The sequence below is a fragment of the Haliotis rufescens genome, unplaced genomic scaffold (assembly GCF_023055435.1).
Source record: "Haliotis rufescens isolate VD_foot unplaced genomic scaffold, xgHalRufe1.0.p SCAF_7, whole genome shotgun sequence".
In the NCBI taxonomy this organism is placed as follows: domain Eukaryota; kingdom Metazoa; phylum Mollusca; class Gastropoda; order Lepetellida; family Haliotidae; genus Haliotis; species Haliotis rufescens.
In genome coordinates this window covers 24,562,572-24,586,411 of record NW_025964361.1, presented here as the reverse complement: position 1 = coordinate 24,586,411, position 23,840 = coordinate 24,562,572, and the positions used below count along the sequence as shown (strand labels likewise).

Sequence of the window (23,840 nt, the reverse complement as noted above, 5' to 3'; positions counted from 1 at the left end):
AATAAATAGTTATGATTGAATTGTGAGCAGGTTTGCATGCAACCTCACTGATTATTGATGGGGTATATTAAGACCAGCACTGTGGGTTGTGAATCGGAGACGGAAATAGTATGACCATGAACACCAAATACACGCAACGCAGGTTCCTTTTATATTGAACAATAAACTTACTTATATGACAGGGGGCCACCAGTAAATGTGAAGTAAGGCTCGTAGGTGGAGTTGACCCGCAGCAGGAGATCATGGCCCGTGTTCATCAACGCCGCGTCCACCTGGAGTAATACAACACACATCCTTAGAGCAGACAGACAGACAGAGATTTAGAAATATGAATAAGACTTGTGTTATGGGTTCTGGTTCTTTAAGTGATAACTGGAATTTCTTGAACTTTCGGTGGTGTGTCTGTTTTCAAGTATTTTAAAATAAAATCAACAAAACAGTGTTTTATCCCAGTATTTTGTTTGAAATCCTTGCGAGTATCAGTTGTCTGAACTAGCAGCTATTTCTTTTTTTGTAAAGGTAAATTGATACAAAAACACCTATTTGAGAGTCGTACACATTGTGTTTTTCCATTGATAAATGCTCCTGTCAGAGAATTGGTACTTTTGGAACCCAATGATTGTTTCGTCTTCTTTCAGTTAAACATAAGAACACCTTAAACATCACGGATACGTACCTCGAAGCAAACTCTTCTTTTAAAGTTAAGTAATTGGTACAAAAACGTGAAATGTTCACAGATAATTTTCAGTGAACTTTTAAATTTGGCCCACTGCAGTAGGTAGCGCACGTGTACGTTAATTATACAAAGTGACAGTGTTGCATCGTCTCCAGTTTTATTACCAAGTGGTGTCCTCGTGTCCTTCATCTCGTCGGGATTCCAGGGAAGGCTACAAGCTGTGTGTGTGTGTGTGTGTGTGTGTGTGTGTGTGTGTGTGTGTGTGTGTGTGTGTGTGTGTGTGTGTGTGTGGTTTAAACATATTTTTTTTCATTGAAATGAGTTGGGATTGGTGAACAAGTTTTTCAGCTTATGTTAACACCGCTCCCAAGAAAGCGAGAGAGAGAGAGGATTGGACAGACTGTGTTTAGTCTTGCCTCAATTGCGTCCGTCGTTGTCTGATTGTTTACAGGCAGCCGTGATACAGCTGGGATAAAGCTGTTTTGTTTAATCGTTGTGACATGCTAGAGAGAGCGATATATGACTGCGGGCAGTAAAATATAAAACACACGTTGGGTGCTGACTATACAGGGGTCGCAATCAAGGGCGTCGTACCATCGAGTTAGCTGATCCTGGCACGGCTAAAGGGCCCAACCAACTCATAAATTATAAATTATTTCCCTGTTTGTTATTGGCGTTGTTACATGATCTGTGGGTGATAATATGTTTGTAAATGTATACACAGATAAAGTTGGTTCAGCTTTACATCATCTGATAGACACGGACAATATGATTACGTGTCAAAATAACACACAAATCAGATGTCATTGTAATGAATGTGTTCATGAAAATCACGATTAATACGGAGGTATTTGTTTCAAGTTGCTACATTGTTGGAAGGACGAATTGGTTCTGCCACAAACGTAATAACATTGTAAAGCTATCGATCACGTGCAATCTAAAACTAAACGTTTTTGCTAATGCAGTCAATGATATGATATCGATGAAGCAAGAATCAATCCGTTTAGTCATGTGAGTGGACTCCTCTTGAAAACGACTCCCCCTCCACTATTTAGTGTGCCTTAGGGGCTTTGCTAAAGATCATAGCATCTTAAAGACACATTTGTTTGTAGAGAAAGCTTTAATCTTCAAAGACCATTTCGTTTTCAAAGAAGTTTGTTGATAATTGTAAACAAACGACGCCGTACTGTTTGATTTCTAAAAAGAGTATAAATATCATACGGGTTCGTTCGGGAAAGCACAGAGTACAGAGTTGTTTACGTGATCTTAAAAGAATCCCGATACAGCGGACACTATATATGCTAGGTATTCTGGTAGGAACATCTACTTAAAACCTATATCAAGACAAGATAAAATCAAACGATACCGCTTTGAATAGTATTTGAGTTTTACAAAATGTTCCATGTCAGCGTGATCTGAAAGAAAGCCCGAAGCGATGCAGTCCGTTTTCCACTTTGGTGAAACCCACCAGCACGCTTATGGCGCTGACAAAGAGGGAAAATCTGGGTTTCGAACGCCAGGTTTCTGCCACGCCTTATACCCAAGAATTGCGACGCGTTGGACGCATGTTCCCCCTGTCCCCCCTGTACAGCATGAAGATATTTGAACACGTTTTATCAATTGAAATGACATTTAGTTGTGTTTTTCACCGATGTTCATAACAAAGACTGTTTAACTGTTATCATTACCTTCTCAATTGTGTCTTTAATCTTCGGCGTTTTTTGGGTAATTTAGCGACGCATATATAACATTGCACGTTGTGATTATAATCGGTGCTTAAGATAAATACGATGCATATTGTCATTAACGCCTCAAGATCTGTCAATTTCAAGTAATAAATATTGCAATAATTAGAATAATGTTTATATGTCTTTGATCCAAGACCATATCCCAACTCATAAAGTCTTGAACATTTTCTTTTCCACCACCAAAAGAGTGTAGCCACAAAATATTTGTCTCGCGTTAACCAATACACATCTCAACAGGTACTGATAATTGCTATCTTTGACGAATGGGGCATATCGTCACTTTAATAACATTACCATTTCATCAAGAAATAACTACAGTCAAAATATCTAAAACAATCTTCTAACGCAAACGTTAATGTTTTCCAGGAGCAATTGATAAGGACAAAATGACCCAAACCGCTTTGTTTGGAGTGACAAATTTCGATTGGGTGAAAAAAAGTATTCCGAAGTCCCATTCCCGTCATGTAATATCAATTTGTTTTAAAATCAATCCAACATCGTTCTCATCAACTTACTCACTGACGTTGAAATCGATAATTTCTAACTGTAATCTCTCCCCGGATATAGAATGTTGGAGCTAGTTAAACGACTTGATAATAGACTCCAAGATGATATTTCTTACAGTCATAAACCTATCACGTTCTCGTGTTGATTTATAGAACCAAGAGAGAGTAAATAGAAAACTAATATTAACGTTAACTGTGCGATATAATTAACAAAGGCCTTTAAAATTCTAAAGCAATAACTATGATGATATAACCCCTTAGAGAGCGGGTTGGTGATCACAAACGGAGATTAATAGCGGAACCAATTTTTCTCGAATCTAAAATGATGGAGGGGGCATCCTTCGTGACGGCTAATCAAGCTTAAAAGGTGAATTGGAAAGCATTTAAGCCTCAGATGACGACTTTTTCAAGGAAAACCTTTTTCCTGTTCCTCAGTTCCATTTTCAGTTTCCGTTAGGTTCTTTGTTGTTTTGACGTCACGCATTCATCTCATGCATATATAAACCATATATACTCAACGACGAGTGTAACTTCAATCACATAAGATAATTAATCGTATAAAAACTCTATTATGATACTTATCACAATCCCATTAGTGTTCAGTTGGCCTGAAGAAGACACTAAATATTTGTGTGTTCTTTAAAATACAAATTCAAGCGAATTCCAAATTTCAACTTAAGATTCTGCCTGACTGTGGTGTGTTGGATTAATCGTCTCAGTTTGTAAACAGATTTCAGGTATTCTTGAATCTACAATGTATATGCATTAGTCATTTATATACGTTACACATGGAATTATAGCGTCAGTTCTAGTTACATTGAGCTTAATCAAGTAACGATAATAATTATCTAATTTTGTACGATTTACGTATGCAGAATTGTAGTGATCCGTACATGGTATTATTGATATCAATGATTTCTTACGCTACAATAAGCCCTTCCACCGTCTGCAGGAACTGTATGACAGAGTATCAGTGTTACCACGTTACAGTTTTCAAGGTGACTTGACAAACAGAGAAACTTGATCAGACATGTATGCAAAGCATACGCCATGTTACGGTGTTGACATTACACACGTTAAAACCTCCAATAAAAAAGACAGTATTAATTATCTTTTGAACGGATAGGACAAAGAAAAGCGCGAATAAATGAATAAACCCCACGTACTATTTCATCAACCATACCATACAGGTCACTTGAACGGATATTAATTCAACGTGTGTGACAGGTTGAGGATGTGACAGAGGCGGTGTTGATAAAGAAGCCATTGAAGCATCATATATATTTAATATTTCCCTTGTGCAAAAAAGGGGCACATTACATGAAATCCAAATTTTAAGCATACATGTATATTTCATGTGAAGATACAAACACCATTGTCTGGATATTTGCATAACGATCTGGTGGTATGATATTCATGCAGCAGTTAAAAACGGTTTTTTTTTAACCTTAACGAAAGTCGACCTTCAAACTCGCACGCGTAATATGTGTTATGGCTTGATGTAAGAGGAAAACCAAAAGTGATGGATATTTAAGACTTTTAACACTTTGTGAAAACCACGAGAACAGGTATCGTGCTGACATCCTAGAAACATAATCAGAGCGAATCTGGGCTTCGAACCCATGATCCAAAGATCTGGAACGTCTAAGGGACGTAACTCTGCAAATTGCTGTCATAAACGACGCAATCTGCCAACAGAGGGCGCTGGAATATACGGGCTAGACGGAAATAGCATAACGTGAGATTGTGGACGACGTACTCACCCATGAATATATACAGATATATTAAAATTATATATTAAAAAATTAAGCTGGCACAGTGAAGTCTCGTGAATACGGACAGTACCCTTTTCAGTAAAACATTCAGTTAAACAAATTTCTGGATTTCTGGTAATTTCAACTTCCCTTTTCCCCACAGTAAGCGTCCGGTATAGCGAGGTTTCCGGAATACAGATGTTCATTGTATGCAGTGTAATATTCTTACCCTGTGTTTATCAAGGCGTAGTGGTTTGAGATTGGGATCGTAGACAAGTGTCTTGGGATTGATGTCAACAGGTGACTGGTGCTTGCCCTTACTGCATAGATTCCACTCCTTGTTCAGAAGCCCCCAGTAGTCAGGGCCTGCAAGCAGAAATATATCATACAATTAAACATTTATGAAATATAGAAAAATACAAAATAATAAAAAAAAATATCATATAATGCAGTAAAATACAATACAGTTAAACAGTTTATCATATAATGCAGAAAAGTGCAATAAAATACGTTATTATATTATGCAGAAAAATACACTACAATAAACCATTTTACCCTAAAATGAAGGAACAATACAACACAGCTAAACAGTTCAAGATATAATTCAGGAAAATACAATACAGTTAAACAGTTAATCATATAATGCAGAAAAGTGCAATAAAATACGTTATTATATTATGCAGAAAAATACAATAAACCATTTTATCATAAAATGAAGGAACAATACAACACAGCTAAACAGTTCATCATATAATGCAGGACATATACGATACAGTTAAACATTTTATTTTAAAATTCAGAAACATACAATTAAACATTTTATCATAAAATGGCGAAAAATACAATAAAATATGTGATCATATGAAAAATACTTAATATACTATATAGAATGAAACATTTTAATGTTACAAGTGATTAACCAATCCGACAACTTGGAATCAATATGTAAATGAGGCACCTTACAGGGAACTACATTTATAATAAGTTTGAAAGATGGATGTAGTGCCTTCTTGCCCAATGAACTATTGCGAAATGTCCGTAGTTAATTCAGGAAGGGGATTCCCAACGTGTTCGTGTTTCTGTCAAGACGCATGGTTGCACTACATCCTATATAGGGCAGTTCAATTTCGCATTGCATTCATTCACGGCTTCTAAAGATATGTCAGTGATTGAACGCCTAAGACATTGATTCAGTGACTGACATTATGATAAAGAGGTAGTTAGCTTCGTGTTGCAGTGTCGTAAATATTATATACCAGGAATAAAATGTATGTCTGCTCCTAATGACAGACTAATACCTCGGGCAATAATCTCCATTGAGCTTGGCGTCATTCCGCTTATAACTATATAACAGGGAACGTATTACGATATGACAGGGAACGTATGACCATATAACCGGGAACGTATAACAATATGACCGTGAACGTATAACCATATAACCGGGAACGTATAACAATATGACCGTGAACGTATAACGATTTAACAGGGAACGTATCACCATATAACCGGGAACGCATAACCATCGAACAGGGAACGTAAAACAATATGGCACTGAACGTATAACCATTTAACAGGGAACGTATAACCATATAACCGGGAACGCATAACCATTTAACAGGGAACGTATAACCATATAACAGGGAACGTATAACAATATGACCGTGAACATATGACCATATAACCGGGAACGCATAACCATCGAACAGGGAACGTAAAACAATATGGCATTGAAGGTATTACCATTTAACAGGGAACGTATAACCATATAACCGTGAACGCATAACCATCGAACAGGGAACGTATAACAATATGACAGGGAACGCATAACCATGTAACCGGGAACGTATAACAATATGACAGGGAACGCATAACCATGTAACCGGGAAGATTCGTTACTTTGAAAATGACTAAAACAACATATTGTACATGGGGTTTTACATTTATCTATTAAATGAGTGCGACTTAACGGACCTGTATGCTGCAATAGTATTGCTCTACATAACTGCGATGTTGTGATACTATTTCACTAAGATACAACTAGACCAGACTAACATATGCTCCCCGAAGTACTGTTACATGTATATATAAGATTATATAAAAAACAATAATATTTATCAACCCTCCAACTACAAAAAGTTGAAAGGGGATGAGAATTGGCATCTAGAGCTGAGAAGGGGGTGACAATGGAATCCAGGTAGGTGATTGTTGTATTGAATATGTGATCTGGGGCCTGTAAATGAGTGAGTGATCATGGTTTTACGCCGCTTTTAGCACTATTCCAGCAATATCATGGCAGGGGACACGAGAAATGGGCTTCACACATTGTACCCATCTGGGGTCTGTAAGATTCAATGACACATATGTGTCTCTTCAAGTAGCTAGGGTATACCTTAAATGCAAATGTATTGGAAAGTAATGAGTAACTTGATAAGACAAAATAATTGTCAAGTCTATCGATATTGAATACATAACCATTTGGACTTCAACAAAGTGTTGGGTTTAGCGACATTAATCAAACTCTCTTGGGCTACATCCCTTTAAAACAAATAATATTTTCCAGAAATCATGTTTTCAAAGTGAAACAATCTAATCGGAGCCCCTTATCCTCTGACCACAGCATTTGCGATTCCATGTTAAATACTCGCTACAACAAGTTGACGCGCCACCATCTCCCTTGCCTCTGCGTGAAGTGTTGTACCTCTGTTATCCCCGAACATACAAATTGTGTTTGACATGTTACAAGATTTGTACGATGTCTGTGTTATATTTTCATTTTGTCCTGGTATGTGGACCCGAGACCTTCATGCAGATATATAAACCTCTTCTCCTTCTTCCTCTTCTTCTTCTTCTTCTTCTTCTTCTTCTACAAACACGACGGACATGACACCTATACAAAGTAATCGAACAGTCTAACAGCCTCGTGGCCTGTCGACATGGTACTGTCATTAGAAAATAGTTGGAAACAGGTGTCCAGACATAAAAACGCTTAAACACGTCAAACATTTTCAAAATCTGACGTGCAGCTCGAGTATCGTTCAATATCAGTGACAGCAAGTGTCAACACTCGTAATATGAAAAGGGTTCAAAATACATCAAACATAAGCTTGTTATCACAGACGTTTCAGATACCGAGACACCGAGCGATGTGGCACTGAGAGGTGAGACACGGAGAGATGAGACACCGAGAGATGTGACGCTGAGAGATGTGGCACTAAGACATGTGGCACTGAGAGATTGAACATTGAGAGATGTGTAACTGAAATATTGAACACTGAGATTTTGAACACTGAGAGATTGAACATTGAGAGATGTGACAACTGAAAGATGTGACACAAAGAGATTGAACGCTCGGAGATGAGACACTGAGAGATGTGGCACTGAGAGATGTGACACTAAGAGATGATACTCTGAGATATGAGACACTGAGAGTTGATACACTGAGAGATGAGACACTGAGGGATGAGACACCGAGAGATGTGGCACTGAGAGATGAGACACCGAGAGATGTGACAACTGAGAGATTGAACACTGAGTGATGTGACACTAAGAGATGATACTCTGAGAGATGAGACACTGAGAGATTGAACATTGAGAGATGTGACAACTGAAAGATGTGACACAAAGAGATTGAACGCTCGGAGATGAGACACTGAGAGATGTGGGACTGAGAGATGTGACACTGCGAGATGTGACACTGAGAGATTGAGCACTGAGAGGTGAGACACGGAGAGATGAGACACCGAGAGATGTGACACTGAGCGATGTGGCACTGAGACATGTTAGACTGAGAGATTGAAGAATTAGAGATGTGACACTGAGAGATTGACCACTGAGAGATGAGACACTGAGATATTGAACACTGAGAGATTGAACACTAAGAGATGTGACACTATGATATTGAACACTGAGATATTGAACACTGAAACATTGAACACTGAGAGATTGAACACTGATATATGTGACACTGAGATATTGAACACTGAGAGATTGAACACTAAGAGATATGACACTGTGATATTGAACACTGAGATATTGAACACTGAAACATTGAACACTGAGAGATCGAACACTGAGAGATGTGGCACTGAGACATGTGCCACTGAGAGGTTGAACAATGAGGGATGTGACACTAAGAGATTGAACACTGACACTGCGTAGGCTTTGCTTTGTCACTTTCACTTTCATTGCTCTTTAGGCGGGAAGTGCCGTATTTAAACCATTACAGCAAACCATCAGCGGATTCTGTTGTTGAACTCAGATGCTGATTGATTAAATCTTCTATTCTTGGTTGTGAGAGAAGCTGCGAACGCCTTGCTACACACTGACACAGACTTCGTGGGTAATGAGTGTGATTTGGACGTTGCAGTTGATGAATTAAACTTTGGACAGAAAACATTTTTTATGTTAGAAGATGTGCTTCAGTTGAAGTTTTTTACCTTAAATTGTCATGAATAATGGTGGACACTTGATAAAATATGAATTAACCGTTTTAGCGTTAAAGGCCACTAACTGGGGATAATGTTAAACGGTATTTGAGGGCATGCAAAAACAGATTACTTTGTGAGCTCGTATACTTTACGCTGCTTTTAACAATACCATATCACGCTCATCTTGGGAATCGTACTTGGCCAACTTGGGGTTCACGCCGCTTTGATTGATATCCCAGCAATGTGTAAAATAGACATTCTTTTACCGTTCACACACACACACACAGACACAGACACACACACACACACACACACAGAGACACACACACACACACACACACACACACACACACACACACACACACACACACACACACATAAATACATATATATATTTTTATATTCCTTGTCGTACTCCTGGGGACATGGTGGACCTGAACATGTTATACACTCTATAGGTACAAAATATTTATATTTATGAGCTAATACAACAACTACTATTCAAGGTCGAAAACAAAATCAATCCTTGTAAATTGTCATTACATTGGCTCTTGACTTTATCTTTCGTTGCAAACTCAAACCATCATATCCTCCTCCTGTTCACGCATACGTTATGTCAGCCGGATATTAATAAAGATGTGGTGTATTCCTGACCCGTGGCTACCTTCCGCATCCAGCAGACCACCTCTGCCGATAGCGTGACACTCAGGCATTGAAATCTCGCCAACGCCAAGCTTATTACCAGCAACATTAATTGCATGTTTCTTACACTAACAGCCACCTTAAGGTGGTGTGATGACAGCAAATTTGGCTTCACGGATGTAGGACTACAAGGGCCTATTTTGTCTCGGCGAAAGAACTTCCGTCTGAAAGGCAACCCGTATATTATACTGAGTGAATCGTCAAAGACAGTGAGTATGGTTCTTTAGGGGTATGAATAATCCTTTCGCCCAAAACACTTTCGTACTTGTAGGTTTTAATCGCGCCGAACGATGTTGATGTGCTGATGTTTTGAGATATGATGGCCATCTCACGGTAATAGGCTATACACAAGGGGCGAATTCTGTTTCCGAAAATGCTGAAAAGTAATAATTTGCCATCAGGGTTTATGAAAACAAATATCGCGTTCACTGGCTATGGTGATTGTGCTGTAAAGTAGTGGCGTTGTGGGTCTTACTTTCAGAAAACGTCAAGGAAAACACCGAACCCATTGAAACATGTCATGGATTGACGAGTAACATTAACCACGTCATGCTTTCACTGAATTACACAAATAATGAACATGCCATTTTCGTACATTGTAAGAAACTATATATGTGATCAACCCATACTAAAGATTATGAAGTGGTCGATATTCTCTGTACAGTTCTGGCATTTTTAAAAGTGAGAACATATCTGTATGTTCTTATTTTCATGTTATAACTTCAACAAAAAGTATATATTTCAAACACTAGTTAAAATGGATTAAGTATGTTCTTTCCAACAATTTGCCATATACCACGGCGGCCTTTAAAATAATCGAATCTGTCTCAATTAAATAGGTGTAGGAATTGTATGAGAATAGGTGTAGGAATTGTGTGAGAATAGGTGTAAGAATTGGGTGCGAATAGGTGTAAGAATTGGGTGAAAATAGGTGTAAGAATTGAGTGAAAATAGGTGTAAGAATTGTGTGAAAATAGGTGTAGGAATTGTGTGAGAATAGGTGTAAGAGTTGTGTGAGAATAGGTGTAAGAATTGTGTGTGAAAAAGTTAAGAATTTTGGCATCTGTAATATAACCTCATGTAATAGCAGAGTATTGGCACCGACGTACGAAATACCCTTGGACATATTATTTTCAAAACCCGTTAACCACTGACTTAGATACCTATTTGTTTACAAGTAATCTGCTTACAAATTGCACTTGATGACCTTCTCCTTTAGTATCAAGTCATCATACGTCATACGCCACCTTATTAAGACTTGTAGATGAGTCAAAGACTGCACTCGATGAACCCCAATGAGTGTTAAGTAATTAATGCCTCGCCATGATATCGTCATCAGTCAATATAGGTGTACCCTCCATGACAATAACAATAGAAACAACGTTTCATATAGAAAATGGATTATGCACCAAATGACACAGTTAAAATGTTACAGTTGGCGTCATGGTCTGAAGTGTTCAAAATCTTAATCAGTTTCAGTGGACTCACACCAAAAGAAACACAGCCAATGGAATAAGTTCATTACATATAACCATTGACATAATTGATTTAACTAGAAGCTTGGATATAATTAACAACGTCAGTTTCACGCCGAGAAACAAAACGCTACTGTGTATGTCATGTGTTCAATTATCAGCAAACTTAATTAACATCCCCACCTTAAAACATAATATGTATGCTGTGACAACGGAGCTATTAACATGATCAAAACAAAACGTATAACAACGTCATGTATTGACAGGTGTTTCCTATAACTGTATGGAATGAAAAAGTGCTTTTCTTTATGTTACTATGTGCATTCAGACAGGAGGGATGACAAGGACTGTTGTTTTCCACTGTTTGCCAAAACGTTTGGATTAAAATGTTGGGGAGGCTGTGAAACGTATCGTCATTGATCAAGTGGCTGGCAACTGATATCTGTTAAAGACGTAGGGCATAAAATAAACAAGTATAGCTGAAATAGATGAAAAGTCGAATTTTCAAACTTTTGCTATAATCTGACTATGAGCAAGGAGGTGATCTAAATAAGCACAAAATGTGATTGGAACATTCATTTTCGTATTACCAACAACAACGTTTTTACAAACATCTCACCAATACCACTTTACTGGATGTCGTAATGAAATAAAAATTATGCTTGCTCTCAGTCATATTTCGTTCACTTTCATTGATCTGTTCAAGAGGTTGTTATTTGTTCGCAGAACAAAACACGAGCATTTGTGTTCTAATATAAGTACATTAAAACTCAAACTACGATTCCTTACCAAAGTCTGTTCTGTGTATGGTCCATAATCGAAGAACAAGCCAAACCCCAACTGTGATCAAATGTGGATAAGTATAGTTGTATAACAATAGTTGTGTCATATTATGACGTGACGGATTGAAGCTACAATAATGCGGATTGCAAACGCTCATCTTCATCAACCTCACGAACACAAACATGCTAATGACATACACGGATGGTAAGCGAGGCAACTCTTGGTTTCGAACCTATGATCAGCAGATACCAGAGTTGGCGGCATCTGTTTACCATGTGCGGCGTATTTAAAAACAATATTCGCATAGATAAAAAAAAATCAACAACAACGAATTATTATTGATGACTTTTAATTCCAACATCTAGTCATGTTTCAAAACAAGCCTAGAAACCCATACCAAGCACTGTTTTCATTAAAACCACTTCCAACGTTCGTCCCTTTTTATTCCGTCGTCGCAATAATGCTTCGATTTTGACAGTCACCGTCCGTGCCTCACTAATCTTGAACTTTGCACAAGAATCCCACCAGAAGATAACCCCAATATTGGATCAACAACGTGGAAGATTCCCTTTAAATGCTAAATGTTTACACTCTCTTTCCTTCATTTACGGAAACGTGGCGCTGTTACAAAAGTCCAGCGAACGAATTTCCGGACTGCTTAAGCTGGAGTGTTTTTAGACCAAACATAGCGTCCCTCCCCTAAGGAAGGTCTTCTGATGGTTTAATTCGGAACCGTGCCATTTGCTCGAATGTTCCAATTTTCTCAATCTATTGGAAAACACTCCGAATGAGACGCAGTTGATTAGTTCGGGAAAATATTTGCTGAAAGAGTTTTCGTTTTCGTTTAAGCAATTCAGTGAAACTTTCATGAATAATGTTGATGTTTTTACAGAGCGTCATTAGCAATGAAGCTGATAGGAAAGGGAAAAGAGGCGTGAACCGTTGAATCTACTCGTTGTCCGTCAGATCATACGAACTTTCGATTTCCATATTACCAATACTTCAAAGGCAATGACATTATTCAAATTCAGTACCTCAGTTGCATGTTAAATATGATTATAGATAGGAACCATTTGGCCCCAAAAGTATTCCTGAGCAACCAGTGAGTGAGGGCTGCAGTTAGGTAGGGTTTGGGAGTATTGTAGTAATACTACGTCATTCAACTAGCCTGAACCTCTTTTCGCAGTGTTAGTCGTTGGTGTTCAAAGTGCTCAAGAACAGTGTTCAAAGCAGTGTGGGCGTTAGAAGAGGGATTAAAACAGTGATGGTGTAAGAGCGGGTTTTAAACTAAAACAGTGACGGTGTTAGAACAGTGTCCAAAGCAGTGACGGAGTTGGAAAAGGGTTTACAATAAAAGAGTGACGGCGTAAGAAAAGTGTTCAAAGCAGTGACGGTGTTAGAACATGGATTAACACAGTGATGGCTTTAGAACTGGGTTTAAAATAAAAAAAGTGACAGCGTTAGAACAGTGTTCAAAGAAGCGACGGCGTTGGAACAGGGTTTAAAATGAAACAGTGACGGTGTTAGAACAGGGATTACTATCGTGGCGGCGTTAGAACAGGCGTTAGAACTGTATTCAAAGAAGAGTCGGCGTTAGAATAGTGTTCAAAACAGTGACAGCGTTCGAACAGGGTTTAAAATGAAACAGTGACAGTGTTAGAACAGGGATTACTATCATGGCGGCGTTAGAACAGGCGTTAGAACTGTATTCAAAGAAGAGTCGGCGTTAGAACAGTGTTCAAAACAGTGACAGCGTTCGAACAGGGATAAAAACAGTTACGGTGTCAGTACCATCACTCGTAACAGTGTTAGAACAGGGTTTAAAAAGGTGTGATGTGATAAAACATTGTTTCCAAACGTGAAAGGGACCGACCATTTAATAGCTTGGGGTTAGGAGTGAGGGGGTGACGGGTGAGGAGTGAGGGGTGACGGGTAAGGGGGGTGACGGGTGAGGAGTGAGGGGGTGACGGGTGAGGGGGTGACGGGTGAGGAGTGAGGGGGTGACGGGTGAGGGGGGTGACGGGTGAGGGGGGTGACGGGTGAGGAGTGAGGGGGTGACGGGTGAGGGGGTGACGGGTGAGGAGTGAGGGGGTGACGTGTGAGGAGTGAGGGGGTGACGGGTGAGGAGTGAGGGGGTGACGGGTGAGGAATGAGGGGGTGACGGGTGAGGGGGTGACGGGTGAGGGGGTGAGCCGACACAGCGAGGGAGTTCAAAGCAGTGACGGCGTTAAAACACGGATTAAAATAGCGACGGCGTTAGAACAGTGTTCAAAGGAAGGTGGGGTCAGAACATGGAGTTATATAGTGACGGCGTTAGAACAGGTTTAAAATAAATCAGCGGCGGTGTTAGAACATGAATTAATACAACGAAGGCGTTAGAACAGGCTTTACAATAACACAATGAGGGCGTTAGAACAGTGTTCAAAGCAGCGACGGCGTTAGAACATGGATTTATACAGTGAAGGCGTTAGTACAGGGTTTACAATAAAACAGTGACGGCGTTAGAACAGCGTTTCAGTGACGGTGTTATAAAATGGATTTATACAGTGGTGGAGTGAGAACACAGGTTAAGACAGTGGTGTACGTGTCAGATCGGGGACTAAAGACTATGGCAGAACGGGGTTAACGATGAGTTGGCAACACGTGGTAGACAGAGTTAGAGTAGGGTTCTAACATGGACAAATATTAGAACAGGGCTTTTAACAGCTAGGGTTATAAAACTCTGGTAAGCATAGATAAAACAGGATTTTATATCGCGACAGTGTTAAAACAGCAAAGACAGTATAAACTATGTACGTTATCCGTCTGACTGAACATATCCAGAATAATATCATTGTTAGCCATGTAAGTCTTCAAAGTAGATGTACGTTGGAACCATTAACATGCTGTATTATGCCTTACAAACAGTCTTGTCTCGTATGTCTAAAACCAGACCCGGCATCAATATTGGACACCCCCAGGGGTGTGGTACAATGGCTTCTAGGCTCCTGTGGCAATACCGGATGAGAACACAATATATGCATACGCTACATCTCGTTAATCACTCTAAGTGCTTGTTCCTAAGCCAGTGATGCTAACGGTGTCTGTTTGAATTAAACGCTTTACCGATCCATAAAAACGTTTTCCCGATTGACACATGAAGCTGTATTTGAAAGAATCTCGATATCGACTTGTTTGGAATGTGTTGATATGTTTGTGAGTCCTTAACCAACTTATGGGAGGTTGGGTAGCCCAGTGTTCGTTTGTTGTTCAGCGTTGCACTTCAGTATTCCTACTATATAACGGGGGCATGTAACTAGTCGTGTCTGGACCTGACATTCCGGTAATTGATATTAGGAGTGAGCAACGACCACGGAATATGACACGCAACCAAACACGTTACCGAACCTAACCATCCGATCCAATAAGTAGCTTGAAACGATAAGCATAGGTTTCTGCAGCTGAGAACAATTCTAAACCGGAATCTCCACGAGGTGTCAAGATAATGGTTTGTCACCATCATGTGAACACCTTGCCTGGTGGCCAGAGACTGTGCAAATTGCTATACAGCGTTTCATGAGTTAGAGCCCCAGATTTGGGCCGACTACATAATTTTTATGTGTAATATCCTTACCATGATATCTGACGTACAAATGAACTACCTGAGCCACGCCGAGCCAACCTCCCACGTATGAATATGACTTAAATATTCTTCAAAGCGCTTCTGCCCACCTAGCCCACTACAAATACATCTCTGTTTGTTTTATACATGATATATATAGTTGATCTTCACATTCTCTTTGCGCAATAAAGGTTTGAATTCTCGGGGGTGAAATAAACTCAACACAAATATAATAATTCAAAGAAAGTCAATCATTAAATACAAGCAGCCTTGGCCTTCAATAACAGCCTCCATATCGATCTCCGCGTATCAGATGCACAGCCACAGCAACAACGTGTGAACGTAGCCTAAACAGCTGTGGACATCACACCAACCGTGAACAAGAGATCCTAGCCACAGTTACAAACACCAGGGTAGTTTCAAGTCAGGGTTCTGATTAACTGCTCAGTCTAAAGCTTGAAATTAACCTTCAGAAATCTCGAGAGCACACCAATCAGATGCGCTTGTTGATTTAGGAGAAAGCGACTCTTCATTTCCTCTCTATACCAGCATTGGTTTTACCGTCCCAGCTTTGTTTCTTGATAAATGTGATTGAATCAATTCGCGACATCCATGAGATTAGATGCAATATTTATCTGTCTGCAAGAGCAAGGCTGTAATTACTCTAACTCTGGGACAAATCCAGTCTGCATACAGACAAATTCTGTTTGTTCACTGCTTAAAGAACTAGCAGGAATCGGTCATGCAGTTTTGAATCATTAACATTGGGCTACTTCTTACCATTGAATTATGGCATTGAGTCATACATGCCCAGTAAGACGCTCAGTCTGGGTCATGCGTATAATTCACGTAGATCATTATATATCTCTTAAGTAAATCTCTGATCAATCATGATCTCCCTCCAAGCAAAGCATCAGGCCATGAAACGTTCTTATCATCCTGCAGGTCATTTACACAATGGCGTGTGAACGACTGTTTCACGGCGATCAATAATGTTTGGCTTTGTACAAATTCCGGTTTTAATGTTAGTCGTGTGGATATTCATACTGTCCCAAGTTTAATGGAAGAGTTATCTTTCCTTTCTAAACTATGCCGCATTAAACATGTTCATATGAGCCACCTACCCTCCTGTGGATCACCCTTCACTCGTGACGCAAGGGCCGGGTTCAGTTCCCCTTATTGGTACGTGCAACTTGTGAAGCACATCTCTGGTGTCCGCCCGCCGTAATATTGCTGGAATATTGCTACAAGCAGCATAAAACCCTATACACTCACTCACACAGATCCGCCAGTGTATTATACGAATAAGCACATTGATACCCAGGGCACAATTTACTTGTTTAAAAGTTCAGGACAGTTTTTCTCATCAGCATGTCTGCTATTGAACTTGTAGTTTGATTGAGTGCAATACCTCGTGTTTGAAATGTTGTGGAGGGACATGGGGACGAACCATTGACGTAATGATTTATATTCGGAGAGGGAAATGAAATCCGGTTTTCTGCGTGACATGATAACGCAGAATCAGTTAGTAGGTGCCTTTACCCGCTGGGGATGCGAGACAAAGAGATTGATGTGAACTTAAAGCCAAGTACTTCGAGTGAGTGAGTGAATTCGGTTTGACGCCGCCTAAAACAGTAAGTTAGTCATATCACAGCGTGTCACCTTAATGTGGGTTGGCGAACCTAAAGTGTACATGTCTTAGACATTTATTTAAATAGATTCATTAACGTTAATGAACGTCATCCTATTGTTTTTGGGTTGAGCGGGTTGAACATTATTTCATTCTTGGAAAACCAAAGTAAAAAAATCGTCTACGACATGTAAAACATTAGATGTTCTTTTCAGAAAACATTTAAGTTAACACACAGTGATGTTAGTGAAATAAGGGTCAACGATAACACACCCATGATTTCATTCTTGAAAAACCAAAGTGTAAAATGTCTATGGCAAGTATGACATTAGATGTTCTTTTCACATGAACTTGACACACGGTGATGAAACTGAAATAATGTTCAACGGTAACACACCCTCGCTTGATCAACACACACACGACAGGAGTACCAGGATCAACCCACACACGACAGGAGTACCAGGATCAACCCACACACGACAGGAGTACCAGGATCAACACACACACGACAGGAGTACCAGGATCAACACACACAAGACAGGAGTACCAGGATCAACACACACACGACAGGAGTACCAGGATCAACACACACACGACAGGAGTACCAGGATCAACACACACACGACAGGAGTACCAGGATCAACACACAAACGGCAGGAGTACCAGGATCAACACACACACGACAGGTGTACCAGGATCAACACACACACGGCAGGAGTACCAGGATCAACACACACACGACAGGAGTACCAGGATCAACACACACACGACAGGAGTACCAGGATCAACACACACACGACAGGAGTACCAGGATCAACACACACACGACAGGAGTTCCAGGATCAATACACACACGACAGAAGCTACTATGACAGTAGACTCCAAGTACAGCCTTCCTCGTGATAAAGAGACTATTGTAACGTTTACAATTGTAGCTAGGATGTTATTGGAATTTGCAAACACACCGGCCATAACAGTCCAACATATAGCGGGGATTCGAACCAGATATCTCCTTATCCGAGATCGGACACCTTGCCCATAGGACCAAGGATTATAACCTCGTCAGCAAGTTAACGTTATACGAATGAGGCCACGCCTTGCTACTCAGATATGATATTTGATGGTTTTGTTTGGTTGTTAAATTTTCTGCACCCTTTCAGTCCACAACATAGATGTTCATCACTTTTAAAGAATTCAGCCTGGACTGTAGTTACCATTGGAAGAAATAACAATCTACATTCATCACGATCGCCCATCGTAACATTCGTCACCACTCGCCCATTTCCGTAATCTCCATGCGGCTTGTTCCGAAGTGACACAAGTGGTCACATATTGCATCGTAACGATCCACCACCAGGTATTTATAGATTGGGTTCGCAGATACTAACATCTACGCTGTCATAGAATACCCTTGGGGTCTTATGGTGTGTCTGAATCATCTGTGGCATTTCCAACTGACTTAATTGGACCATGAAATCAAGACTTGCACGTTCTCGAGCACCTAAACTTTCCAATGAACCACTAAACTGACGATTAAATATGAGATGATTGAACAGAAATTGGCGTCTGCCAAAAGTGACTTCAATCACCGTAAATTACATATTTGTTACTTTTATGCGGCAAAAGCTTGGCGTTAAAATAGTATCCTTCATGGAACATTATTACATAATTAGTCTTTTGGGACCCTTGTAATTTCTTCAATGATACATGCAACGTTCTATTGGTCTGACGATGTTTACTTACAACGTGTCAGAATGAGGTTGGGATGAATAGAATTGCCACAGATAAACATCAATGATGAAGTAATGATATTAGACCGTCGGGAATTCCGCGCAACGAGGCAATAGCTCGATGTATGTGGGCAGAATAGGTATTGAGGAGGGAGCACGTCCAAGTTTAATCGGTTAGTCAAGGAAACCGCGTTCATACGTAATGAATATAAACTTACACAGCCATATTCAAGACCGTAGTCATAAACCTAGCAATAGCAATAAAAATAACAACAACAACAGTCAATAGCAGTAGCGATAGCCAAATTAGTAGCCATGTCATCAACATTGTCATAGGTATGGTCATACAGTAACCATTGCTAGATCATTGCCATAACCACCGCCATATATACTCTCTCATAAAATGATTTCTTTATAAAGATTTGCATATTTTGCCTGAAATGTTTTATAAAGTTACTTATTTCTGAAAGTAGCTTTAGTGTTTACTGATTGGACTACATCGTCTACACGTAAGGAAGTTTGGTTATTTATTGACATTTAAAAACAATTTGAAGAGCGTGGAATAAAATCTGCAAGCCCTTCGTTTTCGGGGAAATAAAGGGTAGGATGTTGGGTATAAAAGGGTGGTATGCTTTCAGTTTAACTGTCAACTGTTGCTTGAACTGTGACTGATTTTGGACTAGGCCCTGCAACTCGAAATGACGCCATCGGACGTTTAGAGGCTGGCGAATGTCAGTCGTCAGTTGTTCGGCATGTCAACGTCCACCACAACACAATCTCCTCTTTGGGACAGATACCAACGTTATGGATCTACAACAGATTGCTCAAAAGGCCTGGCAGACCGAGGATCACTAATGCTGCTTAGGGTCAACCGGGTCTTCCAACCACGTCATCCTACTGTTACAGCGACAGACACCGCCTCCAATGTGCGTGGTCTGCGTAGGGTGTCGGTGCAAACAATACGTAATCCTCTTAGTGACTTTGGACCTGGAGCCCGAATGCCGTATAATGCGGTGCTATTCTACGACGTCAGCATCGACATTTACGTTCGCAATGGTGTGTGAACATTGGCGTAGAGTATGGTTTAGTGATGAATGACGTTTTTTAAAACGCATGCTCATGAATTATACCAATGACCACGCTCGGAATTATACCATTGACTCTGCTTTTGTCAGAGATTCTTTATGAAAATGGTCAGGGTTTTGTTGCTGTTATTTACAGTCGGGAATTCCGCGCAACGAGGCAATAGCTCAATGTATGTGCGCAGAATAGGTATTGAGGAGGGAGCACGTTCAAGTTTAATCGGTTAGTCAAGGAAACCGCGTTCATACGTAATGAATATAAACTTACACAGCCATAGTCAAGTCGAAGTTTTGTTGCTGTTATTTACCTCAACGTCAGATAGGCCAACCTGTATCTACAGACGTAGAAATGAACGTTTTGCTCAGAATTGTGTTGTCGAAGTAGATAGATTCGGATGTGGCAGTATCATGATGCCATATCCTACAACGGTAGAGCCAACCTGGTGCCCGTGAAAGTCAATTTGACAGCATGACGTTACCGAGATGAAGTTCTCAAACGTCACCCTCTTCCCTCTATCGACCCTCAACTAGTGTTTTCAGCACGACAACACTCGACACTATTGATTTCCTACAGAATCAGACCATTGCTGTGCTTCGATGGCCACAAAGATCGCCCGATGTAAACCCATTTGAACATCTGTGCGATGAACTCGACCGCCGTGTCCGACGTCAACCGCCGTCTCAAACGCGTCCGCAACTTCGCCACGCATTGCAGGATGAATGGCCACAAACACTACAGGATCAATTCCAGCGACTTATTCAGTCAATGGTTAGGCGTTGCGGAACTGTGATACAGGTCACTGGTGGTAAAAAAGGCACTGACGTTAACGCTGCCACATAACGTGGACGTTTGTGTGACATTTATGTAAGTCAGATGTGACAACAGACAATATGACTTTCATCATGTGACGTTTGACATTCATAGATATTAGTTTCGGTTCATATATATTTCATTTGAAATATAGACGACGAACGTAAACATTTTTACCCGTGCGTTTCTTTTTCTTTGAGTATATATTGACAAAGCTATAGTCACAACCATAGCCGTAGCCAAAGCCATAGTCGTAGGTTAAGTGAGGCGAGATTCGGTGAAATAGGTTTAACGTTGCGTTCAAGATAGTTGCACTTATATAGTGACGTGCATGTGTGTGTGTTTGACTGTTTATGTGTGTGTGTGCGTGTGCGTGGGCGTGCGTGCGTGCGTGTACTGCTGTGTGTCTGCTTGCCCGAGCTAAAGCCGGTTTTATTGTGCTTGTCCTCTGAGATACCTTGCCGCAGTTTAACACGAGTACTCCACTCAGGCACTGGAAAGTGTCTCCGAGCCGTCCAGTCCTTTTTCATCCCCTAACCATCGAGCGCAAGGCAGGGCAACAACAAGTTTTAACGTCTTTTGCTGCTTTATGCTTTGATAGGATCGGATTTTCCGCCTTGCGGGCAGACGCTCTATCAACTAGACCACATAGGCGATCACGGTCGTAGCAGTAGCCATAACAATAACCGTAACCTAAGTTAATACAACAAGATTCTGATTCTGACTGATTAACATTGGCACTGCTCGATATTTTACCAAATAGTTTTCCACACACACAATTCCAACGTTATTCCCATCTCACTCACTCGCTTAATTGCTAGTATATATTCGTACAATATTGTGCGGGACAGAAAAAACAAAAACTACGTGCATTGTAAAGTTAACAGGGCAATAAAATGTATCATAAATCTAACTTTCATGCCAGATGTTTTCGACACTTCAAATATATGCAGATGCATCAAAAAGCTAAATCATCAATACGTTGTGCATTTTGTATCATCAGCAAAGCAGCATCAGGGACTTTTAAATCTCACGATATGTCTAGGATGTTGTGTACATAAAACTTAACATTTTTTAGAATATTTCCCAAACTGCTTTCATATAATTTCGCCGGAGTAGAGTTGGTTGGTTTGTTGGTTTGTTGTTTTACGCCGCACTCAGCAGTATTCCACCCATATGACGGCGGCCTGTAAATAATCGAGTCTGGACCAGACAATCCAGTGATTGATATTATGAGCATCGATCCACGGAACTGGAATCGATGACATGCATCAACCAAGTCAGCGAGCCTGACCACCCGATCCCGTTAGTCGCCTCTGACGACAAACATAGTCGCCTTTCACGGCAAGCATGGGTCGCTAAAGACCTATTCTACCCCGGATCTTCACAGGTCTCAAGCTCGTTGTGCGTCCTGGTGGTGTGTGTTGTGCAAGTGCCTGTGAATTTACACATTAAATTTCAATACATATTACAAATGTTTAACTGTTTAACTTTGACACATCTTTAAAGGTGTTTAAGTTCTAGACATTTTGGATTATGGGTATGTTGTGTTTAGGTGATGTTTAGGCTATGAGGCGATAGATCATTTTATGTGTTGAGGCCCTAAACATTTTTTTTATGGAACACATACTTAAACATGTCTTGTATGTGTTTAAATTCTTAACACATTTTACTGCGTGGTTTAAATAGTGATTCATGCGATCATACCAATGTAATAAGAGATATTTACTAATCTGTAAATTCGCTGTTTACTAGGTTCACACTACATTATTAACGGGTATAATGTCAAGTATTGCTTTGGTTTCTCCCCGCTGTTATATAACTGAAATACTGTTCAAAGCGGCGTTAAACCCAACTCCCTCACTCCCGTCGTTTCCTGAGGTTTCCATGTCTATAACAGAGATTCACCATAATACATGCACAGTATGTATATGAATGGGAAATATTATCGTCGAACGTTGTGACACCTTTGCTTGAATTCAAAGCTGTCGAACATCGATACAGCATCACAAAATACTACATTAATTCCTGCACAATCACACCATACACATAAATAATACCTGCTTATAAATAAGGATCAACACATGTGTAGAGCACGAGATGACGTCATGCGCAGCTGGTGTCAACCGTAAAATGAGTCTGACAATTAGTACTGTTCGTCACTGTCAAAAGGAAATAATTCAGATGACACTGATTCAAACTATTTCGATTTGATGCTTTTAACTTTGTTCCGATTAATCGGAAAACACAAGAACTAATATCCTGGCTTGACAGCTTGGTCACGGATGGAACCAGTTATCGGTTTCATCTACACACAGGCCTAGCCTCATGATCTGAACTACCATTGACAACTGCCGGAAACCGGTGGCGATAACATGGCTTCATTTAAACACGTGATCGAGGAGGCAGAAGCTTACCCCGCCTTGACACACACAGGCTATAGCATTATGTCCAACTGACTTGTATTACTCACAACCAAAGGTTTAATAGTCGTTCAACGGAGCACAATGTTGCCCTGACGTGATCCAAAATATCAGTTCAAACACCTGAAACTTGCCTTTAGTCTTACACTTGCAATTCTAAACTAATGTCAATTTTCGTCTGAAGACACGTGACACCCTTCATACAGATTACGAACAGTTCTATCCATTTCGTAAATTTTGCAGCTACTGGGGACCAAAAACGACCTCGTCCAAAGGTTTGACATGTTATTTTCACATGCAACAATGATTATGACCTAATTCGAGATGCGTGACAAAGAGGCATAAACTAAACAAGCCGCTGTGCAGAGTAGCGGCCTTCAGCCGGACAAGAGCATGGTCGTTGTACAGAGTAGCGTCCCTTAGCCGTACAAGGGAATGGTTGCTGTGCAGAGTAGCGTCCCTTAGCAGGGCTCGACAATCGTTGCTATGTGG

General features: G+C 40.2%; 1 protein-coding gene across 1 annotated transcript in view; it reads right to left on the bottom strand.

Annotated features, from left to right (window-relative positions):
* The window catches only part of LOC124137473 (putative carbonic anhydrase-like protein 1), an 82,614-nt gene that overhangs the window by 10,440 nt on the left and 48,334 nt on the right, over nucleotides 1–23,840 (bottom strand). Inside the window, exons 3-4 of the mRNA XM_046503784.2 lie at nucleotides 4,914–5,050; nucleotides 172–272 (exon numbers count right to left, since the gene is read on the bottom strand). Coding sequence (XP_046359740.2) covers nucleotides 172–272; nucleotides 4,914–5,050 — 238 coding nt within the window. The remainder of the gene's footprint in view (nucleotides 1–171; nucleotides 273–4,913; nucleotides 5,051–23,840) is intronic.